This window comes from Pimephales promelas, chromosome 9 (genome assembly GCF_988280905.1).
Source record: "Pimephales promelas chromosome 9, fPimPro1.hap1.1, whole genome shotgun sequence".
Lineage (NCBI taxonomy): Eukaryota > Metazoa > Chordata > Actinopteri > Cypriniformes > Leuciscidae > Pimephales > Pimephales promelas.
In genome coordinates, this window is record NC_142777.1 from 1,258,927 (window position 1) to 1,282,790 (window position 23,864).

Consider the following 23,864-nt stretch of genomic DNA (forward strand, 5'->3'; position numbering starts at 1 on the left):
ATATTAAAAAATACACACACACACAAACAACTACTGAAATGAAATACAAAAAATATATATTTTCCTCAAAATACACTGAAAATTACTTAAATTTAATCAATTTAAATGATTTATGAAGCATTTCTTCAAGAAAATTCATGATGTTCTGAATTTTACCCTGTTATCAAAGAACATAATTGATCTTCACACGATGGGCATTTAGACATAAGCACAATAATACACCACTAAAGTGAGCTAAATTCAGAATTGCTGTCTGAGAGAGGCGTCTTTCTGTGCGGCACTTCCGATGTGTGTGTGTGTGTGTGTGAGGGAGTCAGCGCGAGTAGCACATTAAGAGCTTTTTTATGGCTTATTGTGCTTAAAGTCCCCCTGTGATCAATAATTTTATACCTTAAAACTCATCTTTGATCACCAAAAAGATATATTTAAAAAATTTTCCCTCGAAAAAGAAGTCTTCATGCCTTAATATATCTTGAATGTAACTCGACACCTTTTACTCATTTAGTATGCATGGTTCTATAAATATGCAGATGAGCCCCGGCTCCACTCACTCACTCACTGGTTGACGATCACACGTTGATCTGATTGGTAACAAGGTGGTTTGTGACGTCAGAAACACCAGCGTGTTTTTGAGACTGTCTTTGGTTCACTGCAGTTTTAAGGAGGAAATAATCTTATCAACTTACACATGGTGTGTGTTAAAGCGGATTAAACACACCACAAAAAACATAAACAACATTAAACGCTGGATTTACACCACAGGGGGACTGTAATAACTCTGTCATCAAGCACATCCTTCTTTATATTCTGTAAAATTTGTATATTCTGTATTACAAATTTGTATTTGTAATATTCTGTAATTTGCCCAAATATCTACTTTCAAGAAGTTAGCTATGCATGAATGTCCGATGCATCATAAAAATGACTATATTAACCTCCACAGCTGTCATTTAATTCTGAAAATTACCACATCCACAAAGAAAGATTCATGCAATCCACTAAATGCTCTGATTCAAACCCATAAATGAAGTGCATTAATCATAACCTCTTCTCACCTCATCCGTCCCGGCGCTGTTTTTCTCCGCAGCGATTAGTGCGAGCAACTTCTGGATGGTGTGATTATCCTTTATCACGTACTGCAGGTTAACAGTCTGTCCGTTGGTGAACATCTGGTCTCCCAATCGATTAACAGGCCTGAATCTACACACACAATCACCAGCTAAACATCTCTCTGTAAGAAGAAGAAACTCCATAATCATCTTATGCTGGACATAAACTGACTTGCATGGAGGAACCACCAGCAGATCCAGGAAGAACGCATCGGGATTGAAGTCTGAGCCCGAGTCGCTCGTGCTGAAGCCTGATAACAGATGCTTGAGGAAGAACCCTAGAGGAGCGTAACCATCCACATCAGAAAACAAGCTTTATTTACACTAGCAGTCCTAGAATGAAACCTCCCCAGTGCGTTAACCTCACCGTCGTTCTCCCAGAGTTTGGTGATGTGCTCTCGCGCCACACTCGGCGTCAGGAAACCACGCTTGGTCAGCTGGTGATCATCTGGAGGCGGACGCAAACACACACACACACTGAATCGCGTCTACACACACCACTTCTGAGAGCATTACTGGACTGTACTGGTCCGGGTCACAGTCCAAATTCTTTCCCACACTTCCCTAATTTATATTTCAGATCATATTTAACATCGAAAAATTAAGTAACTTTCTTTTTTTTTCTCCAAGATATATATAAAATATATTGTCATTCAACCCCCCAAAAATACTGACATATTATTTTTTGTTGTTGGCCATCTCGCCCAGCCCTACTGCACACTCATTTCTGATCAAGACAAACACTTCTGAATAATAAACACGCGCCTTGAATTCAGAAATAAATGTTAGTGAAGAATGTTTTCAAAAGACACACAATACTCATATATCTTAAACTGACCGTCAAAGTGTAAAATTAATGTAACATCGATGCAAGAACAAAAAGTATAATTTGAGTAAATCGCTGAGCCATTTCAAGTTTAGCTGATGATGCTTCCTATTCTTTTGTTTTCTGCCTGCCGTAACTATGAGTTAAACGTCACTTCATCATTGTGTTTCAGACATTGCCACCGTGTGGAATAAAGGTGAACTGCATTTGTTCAGTCTTCAATGATTCAGCTATTGCTGAGCAGAAAACTACGGAAGCCCTGAACCACAACCAAAAAAAAAATCAGCATTTTGAGATTAAAGTCGAAGTTTCGACTTCACTCTCGAAACGTTTCGACTTCATTCGCGAAACGTTTCGACTTCATTCTCGAAACGTTTCGACTTCATTCTCGAAACGTTTCGACTTCATTCTCGAAACGTTTCGACTTCATTCTCGAAACGTTTCGACTTCATTCTCGAAACATTTCGACTTCATTCTCGACTTCATTCTCGGAACGTTTCGACTTCATTCTCGGAACGTTTCGACTTCATTCTCGACACGTTGCGACTTCATTCTCGACTTCATTCTCGGAACGTTTCGACTTCATTCTCGACTTCATTCTCGGAACGTTTCGACTTCATTCTCGACTTCATTCTCGGAACGTTTCGACTTCATTCTCGACTTTATTCTCGGAATGTTTCGACTTCATTCTCGGAATGTTTCGACTTCATTCTCGGAACGTTTCGACTTCATTCTCGGAACGTTTCGACTTCATTCTCGACACGTTTCGACTTCATTCTCGAAACGTTTCGACTTCATTCTCGACTTCATTCTCGGAACGTTTCGACTTCATTCTCGACTTCATTCTCGGAACGTTTCGACTTCATTCTCGACTTCATTCTCGGAACGTTTCGACTTCATTCTCGACTTCATTCTCGGAACGTTTCGACTTCAATCTCGTTCGAGATTGAAGTCGAAACGTTTTGAGATTGAAGTCGAAACGTTTTGAGATTGAAGTCGAAACGTTTCGACTTCAATCTCGAAACGTTTCGACTTCAATCTCGAAACGTTTCGACTTCAATCTCGAAACGTTTCGACTTCAAAAAAAATGTAGCGTTTCGAGATTGAAGTCGAAACGTTTCGAGATTGAAGTCGAAACGTTTCGACTTCAATCTCGAAACGCTAGATTTTTTTTTATGTTGTGGCTCAGGGCTTCCGTAGAAAACAGTTATCATAAACATGCACAAAACCACCTCCATATTCATGATATGTGTCACGTCATGATTATGAAGGTGTCGTGTCAGTCTTATGCACACCCCTTCAAGTGAAGTGTTACCCAATATGAATGAGGAGGAGGGCAGTGAACGACGTCCCGGGTGACCCGAGGTTGGCGCTTAAGCGAATGAGATACTGAAAAATGTAGTAAGGCTAGTAGCATCACTTCTTGTAGTTAGCTTCTCCCAAAACACTGCTCACTAAATGATCACACACTTTAAAAACCAAGTAAAAACAAATATATTCCCATACTTTCTTCCATACAAATCCAGTACTGGAAATACTAACATCTAATCCACACTGCATCATGTTCTGATGGCATGAAGAGTGTTTGAGTAAACGATCTGAACTCACCGGCCTGTAGCGAGATGGACGAGATGATGAGTTTGCTGTTGTGTTCTTGGCGCACGGACACTCTGATCCTGAAAGAGACACACACACACACACACACACACTTTCTTACAGCAGCTGCACACAAAGCAGAGAGAGTATGCTTTATAAATAAGAGAACATAGAAAAACATTGAGCTTCTTACTTGCAATTCGGACATTTCCGTGTGGCCATGTGTATCCTCCAGAACCTGTGGATGAGGCTTACCTTCTTCTCACACACATGTCTGATCTGAAGTCAAAGCAAACGTGTAAGACACACATATAAACTGCACAGAGGCAAACGAGAGATGAGAAGAGAATGGGCCTCACAGGAGCAGTGTGATGCTTGTCTGGCCTGGCTTTGAGGATGGGATTGATGAACGCGTCCAGGGTTTCCTGGATCTCTATAGAGGTCGGCTGGGCGTTGACCTCCAGCAACTTGGAGAGCGAGACAAGAGCGCAACATGTGAACACTTGGGCCTCATAAACAGGGCTGGGTATCGATTCAACTTAACGATTCCTAATTTCCATTCCAATAAGTAAAAAAAAAAATGTATATATTATTCATATTTAGTCTAATTGCAAAACATGTAATTGTATCTGAATATGATGAAGAACTCATCAGCTGAACAACACTTACACTAGGAGCATCTGCCTGTGGATTATAAACACCTCAGAAGAACAACTAGACTAACTCATATAAATATCAAGCATTATTAAAGACAAGTAAACACTCGGTAACTAAAAGAGGACAAATTATAAATGTGCAATCAAAACAAATAGACACACCTGAACATTGATATGATTGAAATAAACAGTGTTTTAAGATTCTCAGGTGTTCAGGTTCACAAACTGACTTTATTAATAAAATATACATTAGAAATATAGTTATAAAGTTAATCAGTGAAGTCTCGTGTTGTGTGATCAGTGTTATTATAGCGAAGAGTCTCACGCTTCAGTGCTTTAAAGACATATCCAAGAGCTCGCAAAGCAGTTGATAAGAAGAATCAGCATTTAAATTTTATAACAAGTGTCCGATTCCTGACCTCAAGTGTCTGATTCCTGACCTCAAGTACCCGATTCCTGACCTCAAGTACTCGATCCCTGACCTCAAGTACTCGATTCATGACCTCAAGTACCCGATTCCTGACCTCAAGTACTCGATTCCTGAACTCAAGTACTCGATCCCTGACCTCAAGTACTCGATTCCTGACCTCAAGTACCCGATTCCTGACCTCAAGTACTCGATTCCTGAACTCAAGTACTCGATTCCTGACCTCAAGTACTCAATTCCTGACCTCAAGTGTCCGATTCCTGACCTCAAGTACCCGATTCCTGACCTCAAGTACTCGATCCCTGACCTCAAGTACTCGATTCCTGACCTCAAGTACCCGATTCCTGACCTCAAGTACTCGATTCCTGAACTCAAGTACTCGATTCCTGACCTCAAGTACTCAATTCCTGACCTCAAGTATCTGATTCCTGACCTCAAGTATCAGATTCCTGACCTCAAGTACCCGATTCCTGACCTCAAGTACCCGATTCCTGACCTCAAGTACCCGATTCCTAAACTCAAGTATCCGATTCCTGACCTCAAGCACCCGATTCCTGACCTCAAGTACTCGATTCCTGACCTCAAGTACTCGATTCCTGACCTCAAGTACCCGAATCCTGACCTCAAGTACCCGAATCCTGACCTCAAGTACCCGATTCCTGACCTCAAGTATCCGATTCCTGACCTCAAGTATCCGATTCCTGACCTCAAGTACTCGATTCCTGACCTCAAGTACTCGATTCCTGACCCCAAGTACCCGATTCCTGACCCCAAGTACCCGATTCCTGACCTCAAGTACCCGATTCCTGACCTCAAGTACCCGATTCCTAAACTCAAGTATCCGATTCCTGACCTCAAGTACCCGATTCCTGACCTCAAGTATCAGATTCCTGACCTCAAGTACTCGATTCCTGACCTCAAGTACCCGATTCCTGACCTCAAGTACTCGATTCCTAAACTCAAGTATCCGATTCCTGACCTCAAGTACTCGATTCCTGACCTCAAGTACTCGATTCCTGACCTCAAGTACCCGATTCCTGACCTCAAGTACTCGATTCCTGACCTCAAGTACCCGATTCCTGACCTCAAGTATCAGATTCCTGACCTCAAGTATCCGATTCCTGACCTCAAGTATCAGATTCCTGACCTCAAGTATCAGATTCCTGACCTCAAGTACTCAATTCCTGACCTCAAGTACCCGATTTCTGACCTCAAGTACCCGATTCCTGACCTCAAGTACCCGATTCCTGACCTCAAGTACCCGATTCCTGACCTCAAGTACCCGATTCCTGACCTCAAGTACCCGATTCCTGACCTCAAGTACTCGATTCCTGACCTCAAGTAACCGATTCCTGACCTCAAGTACTCGATTCCTAAACTCAAGTATCCGATTCCTGACCTCAAGTACTCGATTCCTGACCTCAAGTACCCGATTCCTGACCTCAAGTACTCGATTCCTGACCTCAAGTACTCGATTCCTGACCTCAAGTACCCGATTTCTGACCTCAAGTATCCGATTCCTGACCTCAAGTATCAGATTCCTGACCTCAAGTATCAGATTCCTGACCTCAAGTACTCAATTCCTGACCTCAAGTACCCAATTCCTGACCTCAAGTACCCGATTCCTGACCTCAAGTACCCGATTCCTGACCTCAAGTACTCGATTCCTGACCTCAAGTATCCGATTCCTGACCTCAAGTACCCGATTCCTGACCTCAAGTACCCGATTCCTGACCTCAAGTACTCGATTCCTGACCTCAAGTACCCGATTCCTGACCTCAAGTATCAGATTCCTGACCTCAAGTACCCGATTCCTGACCTCAAGTATCAGATTCCTGACCTCAAGTATCCGATTCCTGACCTCAAGTACTCGATTCCTGACCTCAAGTATCCGATTCCTGACCTCAAGTACCCGATTCCTGACCTCAAGTACCCGATTCCTGACCTCAAGTACCCGATTCCTGACCTCAAGTACCCGATTCCTGACCTCAAGTACCCGATTCCTGACCTCAAGTACTCGATTCCTGACCTCAAGTACCCGATTCCTGACCTCAAGTACCCGATTCCTGACCTCAAGTATCAGATTCCTGACCTCAAGTATCCGATTCCTGACCTCAAGTATCAGATTCCTGACCTCAAGTATCAGATTCCTGACCTCAAGTACTCAATTCCTGACCTCAAGTACCCGATTCCTGACCTCAAGTACCCGATTCCTGACCTCAAGGACCCGATTCCTGACCTCAAGGACCCGATTCCTGACCTCAAGTACTCGATTCCTGACCTCAAGTATCCGATTCCTGACCTCAAGTACCCGATTCCTGACCTCAAGTACCCGATTCCTGACCTCAAGTACCCGATTCCTGACCTCAAGTACTCGATTCCTGACCTCAAGTATCCGATTCCTGACCTCAAGTATCCGATTCCTGACCTCAAGTACTCGATTCCTGACCTCAAGTACCCGATTCCTGACATCAAGTACCCGATTCCTGACCTCAAGTATCCAATTCCTGAACTCAAATATATCAGATTCCTGGCCTCAAGTATCAGATTCCTGACCTCAAGTACTCGATTTCTGACCTCAATAATCAGATTCCTGATCTCAAGTCCTCGATTTCTGACCTCAAGTACTCGATTCCTGACCTCAAGTACCTGATTCCTGACCTCAAGTACTCGATTCCTGACCTCAAGTATCCGATTCCTGACCTCAAGTATCCGGTTCCTGACCTCAAGTACCCGATTCCTGACCTCAAGTATCAGATTCCTGACCTCAAGTATCAAAATTCCTGACCTCAAGTACCCGATTCCTGACCTCAAGTACCCGATTCCTGACTTCAAGTACCCGATTCCTGACCTCAAGTATCCGATTCCTGACCTCAAGTATCCGGTTCCTGACCTCAAGTATCCGGTTCCTGACCTCAAGTACCCGATTCCTGACCTCAAGTACCCGATTCCTGACCTCATGTATTCGATGCCCAACCCCAGTCCTAAAGCGGTTCTGACCTGGTTGAGCACTTGCTCGAGCTCGTACGCCTCATTGAGCGCGCCCACGTCCAGGAGCTTGAGCTGTCCCAGCAGCAGATGCAGCGCCGCGCGCGGGCACAGCATGAGGTGGCACTGGAGACACGAACCCCGGATCAGCATGTACAAGTTCTGCGAAGAGATGGAGATCAGGACGTTTTTTTTAATCAAATAAATGCAGCCTTGGTGAGCAGAAGAGACTTCTTCAAAAAACATTAAAAATCTTACAGATACAACACTCTTGAACAGCAGTGTTGGTGCAAGTTTACGTACAGTCAGTAGAATATGTCTATAGTTAACCATTAAAATAAAGTTTTACCCAATATTTTTACATCAGACAGGATAATGATCTCATTAGAATACAATTGTTGTGTTTTTAAAGGGACAGTTCACCCAAAAGTGTTACACCTGTCATCATTATTTACTCTGCCTCGAGTCGTTCCAAACTCATCAGACTTTGACTAATCTTTGAAGATCTTTTAATCAAATCTCAGAGATTTCTGTCCCTCCTATGACAGTCTGTTCACCCAAAATATTCATAAAACGATATTAAAATAAATCCATATTATGAATCGAGCAGCTTAAATCAGACTTCTGAAGAGACTCGATCACTTAATAAGAATTATAATGTATGATAATGCAGTGGGGTCTGATGTTACCAGTACCAGAGACAGAGATCATCGCATTCATCTACAATAATTCAGTGTTTTCATCTTCAGAATCATGAATATTATTATTCTGGTGTCTCTATTGTCCTGTGTGTCAGGTTTCAGCACAGAGACAATTCATTCACACACACACTGCAATATCACATTTAACATTTTAACCAACAGTTAATTTTCTGTTAATCGTTTATCATATATTTTGGAGCATAGCAATAATATCGTAACGTGAGTTCAGAATCGTGATATGTGTGAATCGTGACATGAGTGTGTCGGTACACTCCTACTCTAATGATGTATTTACTACCTTTCTGAGCCTTGAAAGTGGTAGTTGCGTAGACTGTGAATGGAGGGATCGAAATCTCTCATATTTCATTAATTAGAGGTTGATTCAAGGGTTTGGAAGGACATGAGGGCGAGAGACTGATGAAGAACTGTGCCAGACGCACAGCTAACCCGTGAGAGGAGAGCTTACGCTGAAGAAGAGCGGGTTGTAGACGGGCAGGGGCAGCTCCACGATACCCAGGTGTCCCGGACAGCTGTCGTAGTCCTGCATGCAGGTGGAGCAGATCTCCTTGCTGTCGGCGGGGCCCAGAGCCAGATCATACAGCCCGTTCGGGGCCGCACTGCCCACGCCTTCCAGCAGCTCCGGGTTCGTGACCGTCTTCACACTCAGCCTCCTGAGAGAGGGAGAGAGAGAGAGAGGCCAGAGGATGACAGAAGGTCAACTCAAGCTACCTCCATCTCTATTAGGTCTGTCACTTTATGTTCAAAAATCGATTGCACAATCGATCGGACCAACCAACACAAGTTTCGAAAACGAGAATAGGGAATCGATTTTAACCTCCTTTTGTTTGTTAGGTGGAGAGATCAACACATGACACACAACATGTAGGATGCTGGGAAATAACACTGTCTTTTCTGTTCTCCAAATGCTTTTAATATTCGCTATTACTTTAGTGCAAGTGAACAAAAGTGCCGTTATGTTGTGTAGTGACGTGTGTGTGTGTGTGTGTGTGTTCAAGTAAGCCAGAAATGTGCAGATTCTGCAATACGCTGTTTTTAATATATCATGAGGATCACGAGTTGTGTATTTGCACTAAATCCAGATTTGGCTTGTGTGTGAGTGAACAGAGAAACGCTCGTGATTGGACAGCGTTTTCCCGCCAAAGTTCATTTTTACACACATTTGTTAATCTCAATCCCTGAATGTTGCGCTCCTGTTTGTCATTATCAGAAACTTCACACCAATAAATCATCAGGAATATTGCTTGTGCGTCTCAAGCGCCTCTTTACGCTAGTCCTAATGCCTGTTAGGTGTCCGTGGATTTGCCTGTATTTTGAAAATGGAAACGGCTTTTAGACATGGAAAATTTATTTTATAAATCAATTCTTGTATATGACTCAAAAAATCTTTTCTTTCACAAAAGACGTGACAGCCATAGTCTCTATAGAGCTTTATACAACGCAGATGGTTTCAAAGCAGCTTCGCAGGATGACAACGAGTACATGTTAACTAATTATCTAACATTTTACTACACTGGACAAAATTATAAACGCAGCAGTTCATGAGCTGAACTCAAGGATCTAAGACTTTTTTCTATGTACACAAAAGGCCTATTTCTCTCAAATATTGTTCACAAATCTGTGTTAGTGAGCACTTCTCCTTTTCACACAAAAGATCACATTTTAGAGAGGCATTTTATCGTGGACAGCCTAAGGCACACCTGTGCGATAATCATTATCAGTATCTTGATACGCCACACCTGTGAGGGGGATGGATGATCTCAGCAAAGGAGAAGTGCTCACTAACACAGATTTAGACAGATTTCTGAACAATATTTGAGAGAAATAGGCATTTTGTGTACATAGAAAAAAGTCTTAGATCCTTGAGTTCAGCTCATGAAAAAAAATGGGGGCAAAAACAAAAGTGTTGCGTTTATAATTTTGTCCAGTGTAGATTAATACATACCGTAGAAGTATAGTATAAATTATATGTACAGTAGTCAACATTTGAAATGGAAAAATTTTATCAAAAACCAAAGTTATCAAAGTTAAAATCATCAAAGTTATACTTGAGATTTTGAACAATAACCGTCCCATTCTTGTCTTAGGACAACTTTGATGACCTTATTTGATCCTACTGTATTAGTTCATGTTAACTAATATATCAACAAACGAGTCCTTATTTGAAAAGTGTCACCAGTTCAGCTAAAAAACTGTAAAGTTATTGAGTTATGAAGTAACGTTAGCGGACTACGTTCAGGAATTATTGAGCTTGATTGTGCTGCTTATCTTTGACTCAAACGTACCTTTATGTTTTAAAAGAGCATTTAGCGTGACAGCATATGGGGCATGTTGTCACAAAGCTCAACATGTGTAGTTAAATGAACTGTGTTTTGTTAATAACTGTTGGAGTCTTTAGTTTACAGTGACATGCAACTGATCTCCGGCTAGCTGTGCAAGTTAGTTCAGTACAAGTTATCATTACCTTAATTCATCAGCGTCGTACAAGCCAAACGACATGCCCTCCAATCGCCTCCATGGTGTTTCTTTTGAAAACTGCATTTTCTTAATAAACTATGTACATTAGAATAATATAAATCTCTCTGTATTCTCCATGTGCGTCATGTAGAGCTGTAACATGTGGGAGCGCGTGCTGGACGCTTGGGCGAGACCAAAATTAACACGGAGGGGTAAACTAGACTGAAACATGAACAAAAGCGACAGAAGCAGAGACGTTGACCTAAGGAACAGTGGTAAATATTAAATATTTGCAAGTAAAACATCTGCATATTAATATTCTACGGGGATGTATGACAAATAGATTTTTGTTGTTGTTGTTGTTTGGTCAGATGGTATATCCCAGCATTAGAAAACGAATGATTGGTAGAATGGAAATTAGTGTGAAACTTTCAGAATATTTTTTTAATAACTATTTGCTGTTATTTTACTTTCGCAGTGTCATTATCAAGAGGTACATTATTTTCCACACTGTTATTAAAGTAGAATTTAAACGGTCAGATCACATGATACCTGTGTTACTTTTCTCAGCGCTCTCCAGAATGGACCAATGACAGCCCGAGATTTCTTCAGCGCTTGCTGCTGTTATAAGCGGATGGTTTGTTTCGATTACGCACCCGGTGTCATGGCGTCCTCCTGTTCGCGAGCTCTCAGGCATCATGCTTGTAAGAGTAGCAGAATATTGCGCATCCATCTGCAGAATTCATGGCCTAATAGGTAAGATGAATGCACAAGAACAGGCTTACTTGCGCCTTTTTATTAAATTACATTTTTGTAATGATCATGCATTTAAAGAAATGACTGGTTGTCTCTAGGTCATTTCAAGGGGCTGTAACGTAACGTGAATGTGTCAGCTCACGTCGGCATATGATTAATAACTTTTCAAGTTTTACCTGAATATTAAATGTTTTATTAGAATGAAATAGCTCATTATGGGGTTTGATTACAGGAGTTTTGCTCTGAATTCTGCTGCAGACCCACAACCTTCCGTTTCTTCACTAGGTTTGACAACTCATTTCTGTTTTTAAATAGGAGAATTCATGTGCTTTGTTAAATTAACCTGCGTTCTAATCAGAAATAAATATTTTTATTATATTTTTTAGAAGAAATAGTCATTCCAAAGAAGAAAACGTGGTATGTACTATTCAGATGAACAACACATGAAAGATCACTTGTGTTTTTTGTTATAACTCATTAATTCACACAGTCAATTAAATTGATTAGTTATTTAATTTACTTATTTGACCGGACAGGTCTGACATTGGATCAGTTTCTACTGGCATCCCTCAGGGCTCAGTTTTATGATCTTTACTTTTTACTTTTTAGTCTTTATTTATTTTTGCTTGGCTAACTTTTATGAACTCTTGGTATTAAGTATCACTTTTATGACGTTGACACACAGATTATATTCTTTTTTTAATACACCAATTTACTATTGTTGAATATTTTGTTATTTTTCCTTTGCGCTTTGAGAAACATCCCAGAAGCACAATAGAAATAAAGTTTATTGTTATCATTATCAGGAGTAAAGAGGCTGTTTTACAGGCACTGGCATCCACCGTGAACAGGGTATGTTAATCAGACAACCCCAACATCCATGTTATAAAGCTATTTGTCATCTAATATCATGTAAACAAAGTTACTGTCTGTGTTTGTGGTCTAGGATCCTACAGCAACAGATTACAGATTCCAGGATGATCCATATCTCTCTCCAAAAACAGCATTTGACTTTGTGAGTAGCTCATAAAGATTGAACTGGCTTATCAAACCATTAGAGAAGTTCACAATCGGCATATAAATCCAAACTGGCTAACGTTACTGAATGAAATGTTGAACCCATGAAGAGAAGCTTTGAGGTGTTGATGAACTCGATCTACTCCGTCTCTGTTTTGATCATCGATCTGAATCCCATCCGGATGAAGACTTTGAGAAAAATATCATTTTCTCAGCTTTTTGCTCAAAATGTTGCTACTTATGAAACTTACCCACAGTTGATAAAGTGTCGATCAAAAAAGAATGCTTGAAGCTAGAATACATTTTTTTTTATTCTTTTCACATATTGCATGTTCAGATATCCATACAACAAAATATTCTATGGCCGATTTTTCCAAAACGCTGTTGGTGGCTGGCAAGTTTTTTTTATTTTATTTTTAACGCTGGCAGGGAAAGAGTTAATGAATATGCTGTAACTAAGTTGTGAACATAGATGCACATTACATGAGAACACACACTGACCTCTTGATTTTTCCCACACAGAAATTATTCTCCTTGTCCCAGGAGTCAGGCAGAAATGCTGCCCAATATTTCATCAACAAATACCCCAAGTACTTCCAGAAAGACTACGCACACCCTCATATTCCTGTGAGTGTCCAGTGCTGGTGTACTATGATTTGCTTTGCTCGTGCGTGTGTGTGTGTGTGTGTGTGTGTGTGTGTGAACGTTGTGAATCATCTGCTGTGTTCTGTTGGAAGTGTCTGATGCCGGAGACTCTGGAAGCTCAGATTGAGGAGGTGTCTGAAGCTGCGCTCGCAGAGAGAGTTCAGCTGAGGAAGGTCAAAGCTGCTGTGGATCTGTATGACCAGCTGCTGCAGGCCGGTGAGTGTCTGAGTCTGTGTCTCTGTCTGAGTCTGTTTCTCAATCTGCGTGTCTGAGTCTGTGTCTGAGTCTCTGTCTGAGTCTGTGTCCGAGTCTCTGTCCGAGTCTCTGTCTGAGTCTTTGTCCGAGTCTTTGTCTGAGTCTGTGTCCGTGTCTGTTTCTCAGTCTGCGTGTCTGAGTCTGTGTCTGAGTCTCTGTCTGAGTCTGTGTCTGAGTCTGTGTCCGTGTCTGTTTCTCAGTCTGCGTGTCTGAGTCTGTGTCTGAGTCTCTGTCTGAGTCTCTGTCTGAGTCTGTGTCCGTGTCTGTTTCTCAGTCTGCGTGTCTGAGTCTGTGTCTGAGTCTCTGTCTGAGTCTGTGTCCGAGTCTGAGTCTCTGTCCGAGTCTCTGTCTGAGTCTTTGTCCGAGTCTCTGTCTGAGTCTCTGTCTGAGTCTCTGTCCGAGTCTGTGTCCGAGTCTGTGTCTCTGTCTGAGTCTCTGTCTGAGTCTCTGTCTGAGTCTCTGTCTGAGTCTGTGTCCGAGTCTGTGTCTCTGTCTGAGTCTGTGTCCGTGTCTGTTTCTCAGTCTGCGTGTCTGAGTCTGTGTCTCTGTCTGAGTCTCTGTCCGAGTCTCTGTCTGAGTCTCTGTCTTAGTCTGTGTCCGAGTCTGTGTCTCTGTCTGAGTCTCTGTCTGAGTCTGTGTCCGTGTGTGTTTCTCAGTCTGCGTGTCTGAGTCTGTGTCTCTGTCTGAGTCTCTGTCCGAGTCTCTGTCTGAGTCTCTGTCTGAGTCTCTGTCTGAGTCTGTGTCTGAGTCTGAGTCTCTGTCTGAGTCTGTGTCCGAGTCTGTGTCTCTGTCTGAGTCTCTGTCTGAGTCTGTGTCCGTGTCTGTTTCTCAGTCTGCGTGTCTGAGTCTGTGTCTCTGTCTGAGTCTCTGTCCGAGTCTCTGTCTGAGTCTCTGTCTTAGTCTGTGTCCGAGTCTGTGTCTCTGTCTGAGTCTCTGTCTGAGTCTGTGTCTGAGTCTGTGTCCGTGTCTGTTTCTCAATCTGCGTGTCTGAGTCTGAGTCTGTGTCTGAGTCTGTGTCCGAGTCTGAGTCTCTGTCCGAGTCTCTGTCTGAGTCTCTGTCTGAGTCTGTGTCTGAGTCTGAGTCTCTGTCTGAGTCTGTGTCCGAGTCTGTGTCTCTGTCTGAGTCTCTGTCTGAGTCCGTGTCTGTTTCTCAGTCTGCGTGTCTGAGTCTCTGTCTGAGTCTCTGTCCGAGTCTCTGTCTGAGTCTCTGTCTGAGTCTGTGTCCGAGTCTGTGTCCGAGTCTGTGTCTCTGTCTGAGTCTCTGTCTGAGTCTGTGTCCGTGTGTGTTTCTCAGTCTGCGTGTCTGAGTCTGTGTCCGAGTCTGTATCTGAGTCTCTGTCTGAGTCTGTGTCTGAGTCTCTGTCTGAGTCTGTGTCTGTGTCCGTGTCTGTTTCTCAGTCTGCGTGTCTGAGTCTGTGTCTGAGTCTCTGTCTGAGTCTGTGTCCGAGTCTGTGTCTGAGTCTGTTTCTCAGTCTGTGTCTGAGTCTGATGACGAGTGTATGTCTGTGTCAGAGTCTCTGTCTGTGTCCAAGTCTGTGTCCGAGTCTGTGTCCGAGTCTGAGTCTGATGACGAGTCTCTGTCTCTGTCTGTGTCCAAGTCTGTGTCTGAGTCTGATGACGAGTGTGTGTCTGTGTCTGAGTGTCTGTCTGTTTCTCAGTCTGATGACGAGTGTGTTCTGTGCAGGTACTCCGGTGTGTTTGGACGTGACGAATGAGCTGTTAGAGCTGATCTGCTTCTATGGAGACCGTGATCCCGCACAAGAGAACATCCCAGAACAGAGGACTGAAGAGACGGTAAGGCCTCTCACACCATACAGCTCTGCTTGAGATGCTCTGTTGCTATATATATATATATATATATATATGCAGAGTTCAGATGCAAAAGCCTCTAAATGCCATTTGAAATTTTCTCCTTTAATGATGATTTTTATCAAACTTGTATATTTAAGTTCAGTGATTTCACTGCCATTTAAGTGAAATCACTGACACTTAAATATACAAGTTTGATAAAAAATCATCATTAAAGGAGAAAATTTCAAATGGCATTTAGAGGCTTTTGCATCTGAACTCTGCATATATAAACCTGTTCTAGTAGAACCCAAAAACACGACTTAAAAAAATCCTTATTTACATACTTTAGCTCTAAAATCAGTTTGGATAAAATAAAAACTAAATGTGACTATTGAACCGATGATAATGCTGAGTTGTATTAAACCTTGTGTAATGGGGATTTTCTCCACCGTATGTCCATGTCCTCTTACCCGTGGAGCAGGAGGACGTCCAGGATGAGCCGCAGGCTAGAAAAGCAAGAGGAGGAAAAGCTTCAGACCTGCCGAAGTTCCCCTGGAAGTGAGTGACTGTTTCTCTGATCAAACCCGCTGTATACACTTACACTACTGGTCTAAAGTTGGAGTTAAGATTGTTTTATATTTTTGAAAGAAGTCTCTTCTGCTCACCAAGGCTGCATTTATTTGATTGAAAATGCAGTAAAAACAGTAATATTGTGAAATATTATTCCAGTGTAAATCAGCTGTTTTCTATGTGAATATATAGTAAAGTGTAATTTATTCCTGTGATCAAAGCATCATTACTCCAGTCTACAGTGTCACATGACCCTTCAGAAATCACTCTAATATGAGGATCTGATGATCAACAAACATTTATGATTATTATCAGTGTTAAACAGTTGTGCTGCTGCTTTTTTTTTTGAAAACCATAAAAAAATATTTGGTAAATAACATCTTAATAAAAATTAAGTTCATACTTTTATTCAGCAAGGATGCATCAAATTGATTAAAAGTGACTGTAAAGACATTTATATTAGGGCTGTGCAAAAATTAATTGTGATTAATCGCATCCAAAATAAAAGTCTGTGTTTATATAATATATTTGTGTGTGCTGTATATAATTATTTTGTATATATAAATACACACACATCCATGTATATATTTAAGAAAATGTGTTATCCATATATAAAATATTTATATTTATATAATATAGATTATGTATTATTTATATATATACATAATTTAAGAGCAAATACTTCTTAAACATATACATGCATGCATAGGTATTTATATATACAAAATAATTATATACAGCACACACAAATATATTATGTAAACACAGACTTTTATTTTGGTTGCGATTAATCGCAATTAATTTTTGCACAGCCCTAATTTATACTATTACAAAAGATCGTGTGACATTGACCACTTGAGTAATGACGCTGAAAATTAATAATAAAAATACTTTTTTTTAACCTTTTTTACGATTTAAATTCAAATGTGAACAAAATAATCCTATGTATTGATCAATGTTGACCGGTAGTGTGTCTGCATGAGCACAGTAACTGGAGATGATGCTGTGTCGTGTCGTAAGAGGCCGTTTCCTGTTTCCCACAGAGAGAATAATAACGCTGAGCGAATCTTTGCGCTGCTGTCGGAGCCGAACACGCGCTCGTACAGCGCTCTGATCCGGGGCATGGTGAAGGTAACGTGTGCGGGAGCTTACATATCTTTATTCCCATGTTATCGAACTGATAAGAACACATGGCCGATATATTAAAGCTAATGAATACTGTATTATCTCCTCCAGCTGAGACTCTTCAGATCGACATGATGGGTCTGAATTGCTTGAAATATAATTGGAATCACTTACAGTTCAGTGTTAAGTCTGTAAGATAAGCTTCATATAGTTATAATTGTGTGTTTGGGACTCGTTTTTGTAATCAGGCTCTCTAAAATTTAGCCTATACATCGGTTATCGGCTTTCAGATATAAAGAATTATCGTCCAGAATCGGTGCAGTCCCTCGTTCCTCCACTAGTCTGACGGCAGAAGTGTGTGTGCTTGATTTGACAGTATGGCGCTCATGCGAAGGCGTTCAGTACGTACACGGACCTGCTGAACAACCGGCTGACGGGTGAGGGCTGCTATAATCACTATATTTCAATAACTGGATTTAGTTTTTAAAGATTGCCTGTTTGTTCCTGTAGCCGATGTGCACATTTTCAACGCCCTGATCGCAGCCGCCCCCGACGCACAGGAGAAATACAACGAGAAATGGGAGCTGATTGTGGTACGTGACTTGTGGTTTTGTTGCAAAGCCACTTTTATCGTTCATACGAGTACAATAACACAGTATATCTCCGTTTACATATCTCAGTGCAATCACAAAGTGTCTTCACAAATACAAATATGTACAATAACTTATGCTTTCGAATATAAATTGGACTCCAGTCCGTTATTATCGGCCGATATTAGACATTTTCCTAACTATCGGTATCGGCAGCTATAATGGCTGATAAATGAATATTTCAAAAATAAAATAAAAACGGATGAAACACGCTTCAATCATCTCTCCTTGGCCTGTTATATTGAAAATGTATGTTTTACAATTTGCAGTATGATGTTATCTATTGCTAAATAATGGCTCATCATAGACTAAGCTAGCTAATGCCACTATTATCAGTGGAAGACCGCTAACGTTAACATTAATGAGCTTGGAAACAACAATGAACTTTTTCTGCCTATATAAAGTATTGATTACTGTATTTATAACTAGCATATCTCTAGTTACAGTCCCTGCATTGTAAAATGTAAGTTATACTTGCGAGGAGTGAACATTTAGACATAGAGAAAAAGTACCAAACGTATCGTGTGCAGAAATGTTAGCTTTTCTTTTACACGTGTGTGAAATCGAACGACTCCAAGTGTGTGTTGCAGACTGCCGTTCTCTAATGGATTTAGATTTGCTAAATAGGAGGTTTTAGGAGGCAGGAGCAACTGATGATCGAAAATGGTTTGATGTAGCTTGATGGAAAGTATTTAAAAGTGCAGGTAAAGGGATAAGCAAGCTGACATTGTAATTATAAGGTAGCTTATAAGGCAATGTAGGGACTAATTATTATTTTATTTATCAGAACTTTAATATATTTTGATGTTCCTCTGTTTTGTTGTGACAATAAAAGAAACAAGTTTCTTTTTAAAATGCTTTATCATATTATTATAATTAAAACTCATAATTAACTACAAATAACTATGTTAGGGAAATCTGTTAATGTTTTGTTGCGCATTTTTGAAAAAAAAAAAAAAAAAAATATATATATATATATATATATATATATATATATATATATATCGGCCGATATATCGGATTTTAAAACACACAAATATTTGTATCAGTATCGGCCTTCAAAATCCTTTATCGGTCGGGCTCTACTCCAGATTTGTTAAATTGCTTCCAAGTATAATTTTGTATTTACTTTATGTATTATTTATATTTTTTTAAATTTAAATTCTAAATTACATCCAGGGAGAGAACGTGTCCTAATTAAATTCCATCCGTAACAACCTCAAATTACTTATTATTATTATTATTATTATTATACATTATTGATATATACATTATTTATTAATCTTCATCTATTTATGTATAGCAGAAAAATCTGACTTTTCTTCTGATATATATCATGAAACCGGTGCGATTTTGAAAAATACTGTAAATAATGTAAATGTTTGGTCATACCGCCCGGACTCAGCCCATCAGTGTGTGTGTGTGTGTGTGTGTGTGTGTGTGTGTGTGTGCAGGATCTCCTGAAGCAGATGGCGGAGCAGAAGGTCAAGCCGAACCTCGTGACGTTTAACAGCGTCCTGAAGGCTTTGAGACGCTGTGGCGCTCTGGGAAGGTCTCAGGCTTTCCCTGTGATCAGCGAGATGAAGGCGCTCAAGATCGGTCCGACGAGTGATGCGCGTTTATTTATTAAGTGGTGTTTGCTTATTTATTTTGGCGTAACTGATCTGTTTTCTTCTGCTTGCAGAGCCCAGTCTGGCCTCTTACGGTCACGTGCTCAACATATTTTATAAAGCAGGTCATTTGATGTCTTACAATAACAATTCTCTCAATTCTCGAAATAAATGAGCTAGTAAAATATACATACTTGTACTCGCAAACACATGATCATGCATTTCCCATCATGCTTTGCTCTGCAGGTGCCCCAGTTCAGGGCCAAAAAGACATTCTGCAGGAAGTGATGTACGAGGTGTCGGGGAAGAGCTTCACCCCTCAGGACCCGGATGATGGTATCTGCTCATGACTACAGCGGGGTTTGCTGAACAGGGCCGGTCCTAAAACACACACTTCTGCTCTTTACACTTGTCTGACCAATCAGAGCTGAGTAAACCAATCACAACAGACTGAGCAATCTGACCAATCAGAGCAGAGTAGACCAATCACAACAGACTAAGCAATCTGACCAATCAGAGCAGACTGAGTCATCTGACCAATCAGAGCCGAGTAAACCAATCACAACAGACTGAGTCATCTGACCAATCAGAGCCGAGTAAACCAATCATAAAAGACTGAGTCATCTGACCAATCAGAGCAGAGTAGACCAATCATAACAGACTGAGTCATCTGACCAATCAGAGCAGAGTAAACCAATTATAACAGACTGAGCCGTATAACCAATCAGAGCCGAGTAAACCAATCACAACAGACTGAGTCATCTGACCAATCAGAGCAGAGTAAACCAATTATAACAGACTGAGCCGTATAACCAATCAGAGCAGAGTAGACCAATCATAACAGACTGAGTCATCTGACCAATCAGAGCAGAGTAAACCAATCACAACAGACTGAGCCGTATAACCAATCAGAGCCGAGTAAACCAATCACAACAGACTGAGTCATCTGACCAATCAGAGCAGAGTAGACCAATTATAACAGACTGAGCCGTATGACCAATCAGAGCAGAGCAGGCTCTCAGAAAGGCGGGGTTTAGAGACTGGAACGGTGTCAGACTGTGAGGTAGAGCTGATGGCTGGTGTTCATTGGCTTTTATCACACATGTGATTAGTCTTGCACACTTACTTCCTGTCACACGAAAGCGCTTTCAATTGGCCAACACCGCAAGTGTGTGTGTATCAGGACTGACCGTCTGCATGTGTGTATGCCCACAGTATCTCTGAGTCACGCCTGTGCTTGTGTGTTTCAGCGCAGTTCTTCATCACCGCCATGAGAATCGTAAGTGCGCTTGAACATGATGCTGCTTTATACTGTATGTCTGATTACGAAGCCTGACCCCCATCTTCATCTACAGTGTCTCGATACCAAGGACATGGAGCAGGCGTACAGGGTCCACGAGCTGCTGGGAGTCGGGGAGAACTGGAGGCTCTTGGGAAATGATATCAATCGGAACATCTACTAGTGAGTGTAGTCCTGTAACTCATTAATGAAGAGCTGTCCCGATCAACTCTGTCCAATCAGTGACAAAATGATGTTTCAGTCTTCACAGTGTGTGTGTGTGTGTGTGTGTTTCAGCGCGCGCTTCTTCAGTCTGCTCTGCCTGATGGAGCATATTGACGTGGTGATGAAGTGGTACAGAGATCTGATTCCCTCGGTGAGTAACACACACTCATGCACTGCTTCATGTGAACGCACACAGGATGTGACATCATTGGTCTGGGTCTGGTTTAAGGTGTACTACCCCAGTTCTGGCGTCATGACGGATCTACTGCGAGCGCTGGATGCCGACAACAGATTGGACCTCATCCCGCAGATATGGAAAGGTGATTTATGAGCCAAACACTGGTCACCTACTCTTCTTCTCCTGAGCCGATGGCGTCCCGTAGATCCGCTTGTGGGAACGTTTAGATAGAGGACCGTCTGGACATTAAAGGAGCAGTTTAATTTAAAAAAAATATAGCTGATCATTTACTCGCCCCCGTGTCATCCAAGATGTCCATGTCTTTCTTTCTTTAACCTTAAGAAATTAAGGTTTTTGATGAAAACGTTCCAGGATTTTCTCCATATAATGGACTTCAATGGGAACCAAACGGTCCAAAAGACAGTTTCAGTGCAAACTGTTCAAAGGGCTTTAAACGACTCCAGACGATGAATAAGGGTCTTATCAAGCGAAACGATCGCTCATTTAATAAATAAATAACAAAGTTTAAGTTTTATAAGCTCAAATGCTCGCCTTGCTCTGTTCTGTGATGCGTGTTCGTGACTCTCCTGTTCGAACTCGTTCATTAAAATGAACAAATCGAGAATGAGAACCGCTGTTGTCACCTCACTCGTCAGTCACAGTGCCACCTATTGCTCAAAAGTGATTAGATCGTATTACTAGCGTTTCTAGCAATTATGACTAAAATATTCTAAATTATCTTTAATGGTCTGATACTCCTAGCTGATGAATGATTAAAACATTGACAGCCAATCAGAATGCATCCTGCTTTAAAGCGGCAGACGACACAACTGCAGCGCTTCTAATGAGCCGAACAGTGTTGTGCGTCGGTGTGAACGCTCGTATAGTCACAGCTGTTGGTGTTACACTGGTCTCTGGAGAGGTGGAGTCTGTAGATTCAGCTGTATGGTGTTATTCTGACATCACATCGACTCAGTATCAATAATGTGTTGTTCACAGATATTAAAGCGCTGGGCCACGCCAACAGACAGAAGCTGGTGGAGGATCTGCTGGCACTGATGGCCAGAGAAACACACACTCCACAGGTACAGCCGCATCACCAGCTCACACACATCTGTGTGCTTTCAAAGACGCTTAACAGTTCATTTTAGAAATCACAGTTAGCTAAACATGTATTAAATTAAAGAATTTATGCAAAACACTGTCATAATTTAAGGCAGATATAACGAGCTCATTGAAGTAATGAACACTTGTTTGTGAAATGATGATGACAGAACTGTAGCACTGGAGATGGATGATCCTCATTGGTTGATGAACTCTTTCATGCATTCTCATTGGAAGCCGATCTCCCTTTATCTTTCTTATTGGTTATTTGAGAAATGCATGAATGAGTTTGCTTATGTAGTGTGTGAGTGTGGGTCTGCAGTAATGGTGTGTGTGTGTGTGTGTGTGTGTGTGTGTCAGGTGCAGGACTCACTGGCCGACTGTGCGCTGGACATCAGGAGCATGTACAGCCCCGGTGAGCGAGGGAAGCTCCTGATGAGCTGGACGGCCGGTTCCCTCAGTGACGTCATCTCCGTCCTGCTCGCGGCGCACAGGACACCGGACGCCTGGTAACTGGACACCGCTATACAAACATGCAGCAGTATATATCAGGGATAGGTCTTCCAAAATGAAGATTACTGTGTGTGAAATAAGATAATATCGTGATATGTGTGAATCGTGACATGAGTGTGTCGGTACACTCCTACTGGTAAAGTTATAAACTGTTAATTTCGCTTCTCTTCATTCAGGGAGACACTGAAACTCTTCAAAACCCTCAATAGAGTTCCCAGGTAAGATCCGCTCATCATTCCCATGACTTTTCCAGGCATTTCCCATGTTAAAATGCCCAACTTTACAGCAGAAATAAACATGTTTACCGTCTGGTGCACAAAGTGGTGCTATATCGCTAATTTTTTAATAACTCATCCGTTTAAATTATGTTAAGCCTTAAAGTTGTGCATAATTAAGGGTGTGGCAACTTGAGTGACAGGTGGATTGCTCTGATGTCACTACTAACCGTTTGTCTGCTAGCGTTAGCGTCACCGCCACGTTGCACATTTTCGGTTATCCAAGATGGCTCCGTCCACTTTGGGCGTCAATAACGCTCCTCAGAAACACTACTGGTGATGTCACACACATACTCTACAGTCTCTGGTTCAGACTAACGTGTGTGGTGTTTGTGTCAGTGTGGATCTGCTGAACCGGTTCCTGACGTGTGTGAAGGAGAGCGGGGATGTGGATCAGGCCGTGGAGCTGGTGAAGATCTCCGCTGGCTTCTGTCTGCCCGACACACACACACTCGTCCACAGGATCCAGCAGGAGTTCGAGCTCTCGCCGGAGCACAGGTACGTCTCGCCCGCCTCACGCCTCAGGGGAATCGGGAGATTCAAGACTGATTGTGATTGGTCCTCTTGCAGGAGCGTCTTGGCGGATCTGGAGACTCAGAGCTTCAGCGGCGAGTGAACCCCACGGCGGCGGCAGAGCGCAGGATCATCTCTTCAGTTACTGTATACTTCACATGTTTGGCACGCGCAAAATTGTAACTTGAGAGAACTCAACTCAATAAAAAAATCAAAAGTTTTAAATCTTTATCTCTTTTCCACACTGGGGCTTGGAGTCCGGATTTTTGCTTTGTCCAAACTAACCTCCAATAGTTCTGATCAAACACAGGATTGCAGTTGTAGCAAATTAGCTTTAAAGAAATATTAAAGTTTTTTCTGCTGTAATTGCTTAAGCACATTTTTTGTAACTATTGGCTATTTTTGCAAAACTCTACATACAAATAAGAAAACCTTTCACCTAATTATCAAAACATTGTAGTTCTCTTGCAAAAGCAAACACAGCTAAAACTAAAACGTATAATACTAAAATGTTAATGTAAAAACAAAAAACATACAATTAAGTTAAGGTAGTAAGAAATATTTTTAATATTTATTAATG

The 23,864-nt window shown here is 41.5% G+C and overlaps 2 protein-coding genes across 3 annotated transcripts in view; one reads left to right on the forward strand and one right to left on the reverse strand.

The window, feature by feature from the left end:
• polr1a (RNA polymerase I subunit A) overlaps positions 1 to 10,965 on the reverse strand; it is a 42,251-nt gene extending 31,286 nt beyond the window's left edge. The window contains exons 1-9 of the mRNA XM_039653780.2: positions 10,786 to 10,965; positions 8,770 to 8,974; positions 7,615 to 7,764; positions 3,891 to 3,998; positions 3,725 to 3,810; positions 3,544 to 3,611; positions 1,477 to 1,557; positions 1,282 to 1,387; positions 1,056 to 1,200 (exon numbers count right to left, since the gene is read on the reverse strand). Of these exons, the coding sequence (XP_039509714.2) occupies positions 1,056 to 1,200; positions 1,282 to 1,387; positions 1,477 to 1,557; positions 3,544 to 3,611; positions 3,725 to 3,810; positions 3,891 to 3,998; positions 7,615 to 7,764; positions 8,770 to 8,974; positions 10,786 to 10,862 (1,026 nt within the window). The 5' untranslated portion in view covers positions 10,863 to 10,965. The remainder of the gene's footprint in view (positions 1 to 1,055; positions 1,201 to 1,281; positions 1,388 to 1,476; positions 1,558 to 3,543; positions 3,612 to 3,724; positions 3,811 to 3,890; positions 3,999 to 7,614; positions 7,765 to 8,769; positions 8,975 to 10,785) is intronic.
• A 418-nt stretch (positions 10,966 to 11,383) lies between these two features.
• On the forward strand, positions 11,384 to 23,509 carry ptcd3 (pentatricopeptide repeat domain 3). 2 transcript variants are annotated; one of them, XM_039653825.2, is made up of 24 exons: positions 11,384 to 11,534; positions 11,767 to 11,819; positions 11,921 to 11,951; positions 12,341 to 12,386; positions 12,481 to 12,549; positions 13,074 to 13,178; positions 13,289 to 13,412; positions 15,136 to 15,245; positions 15,724 to 15,800; positions 16,856 to 16,943; positions 17,314 to 17,374; positions 17,448 to 17,530; positions 19,042 to 19,186; positions 19,272 to 19,322; positions 19,444 to 19,533; positions 20,448 to 20,476; positions 20,553 to 20,659; positions 20,774 to 20,852; positions 20,931 to 21,021; positions 21,879 to 21,964; positions 22,344 to 22,492; positions 22,673 to 22,714; positions 23,111 to 23,269; positions 23,342 to 23,509. In XM_039653825.2, exons 1-24 carry the CDS (start codon positions 11,413 to 11,415, stop codon positions 23,385 to 23,387), a joined length of 2,043 nt encoding a protein of 680 aa, XP_039509759.2. In that variant the 5' UTR covers positions 11,384 to 11,412; the 3' UTR covers positions 23,388 to 23,509. The 2 variants fall into 2 exon arrangements, with proteins under 2 accessions (XP_039509759.2, XP_088990785.1); XM_089134659.1 differs by having other exon boundaries at positions 22,350 to 22,492.
• The last annotated feature ends 355 nt before the right edge of the window (positions 23,510 to 23,864 follow it).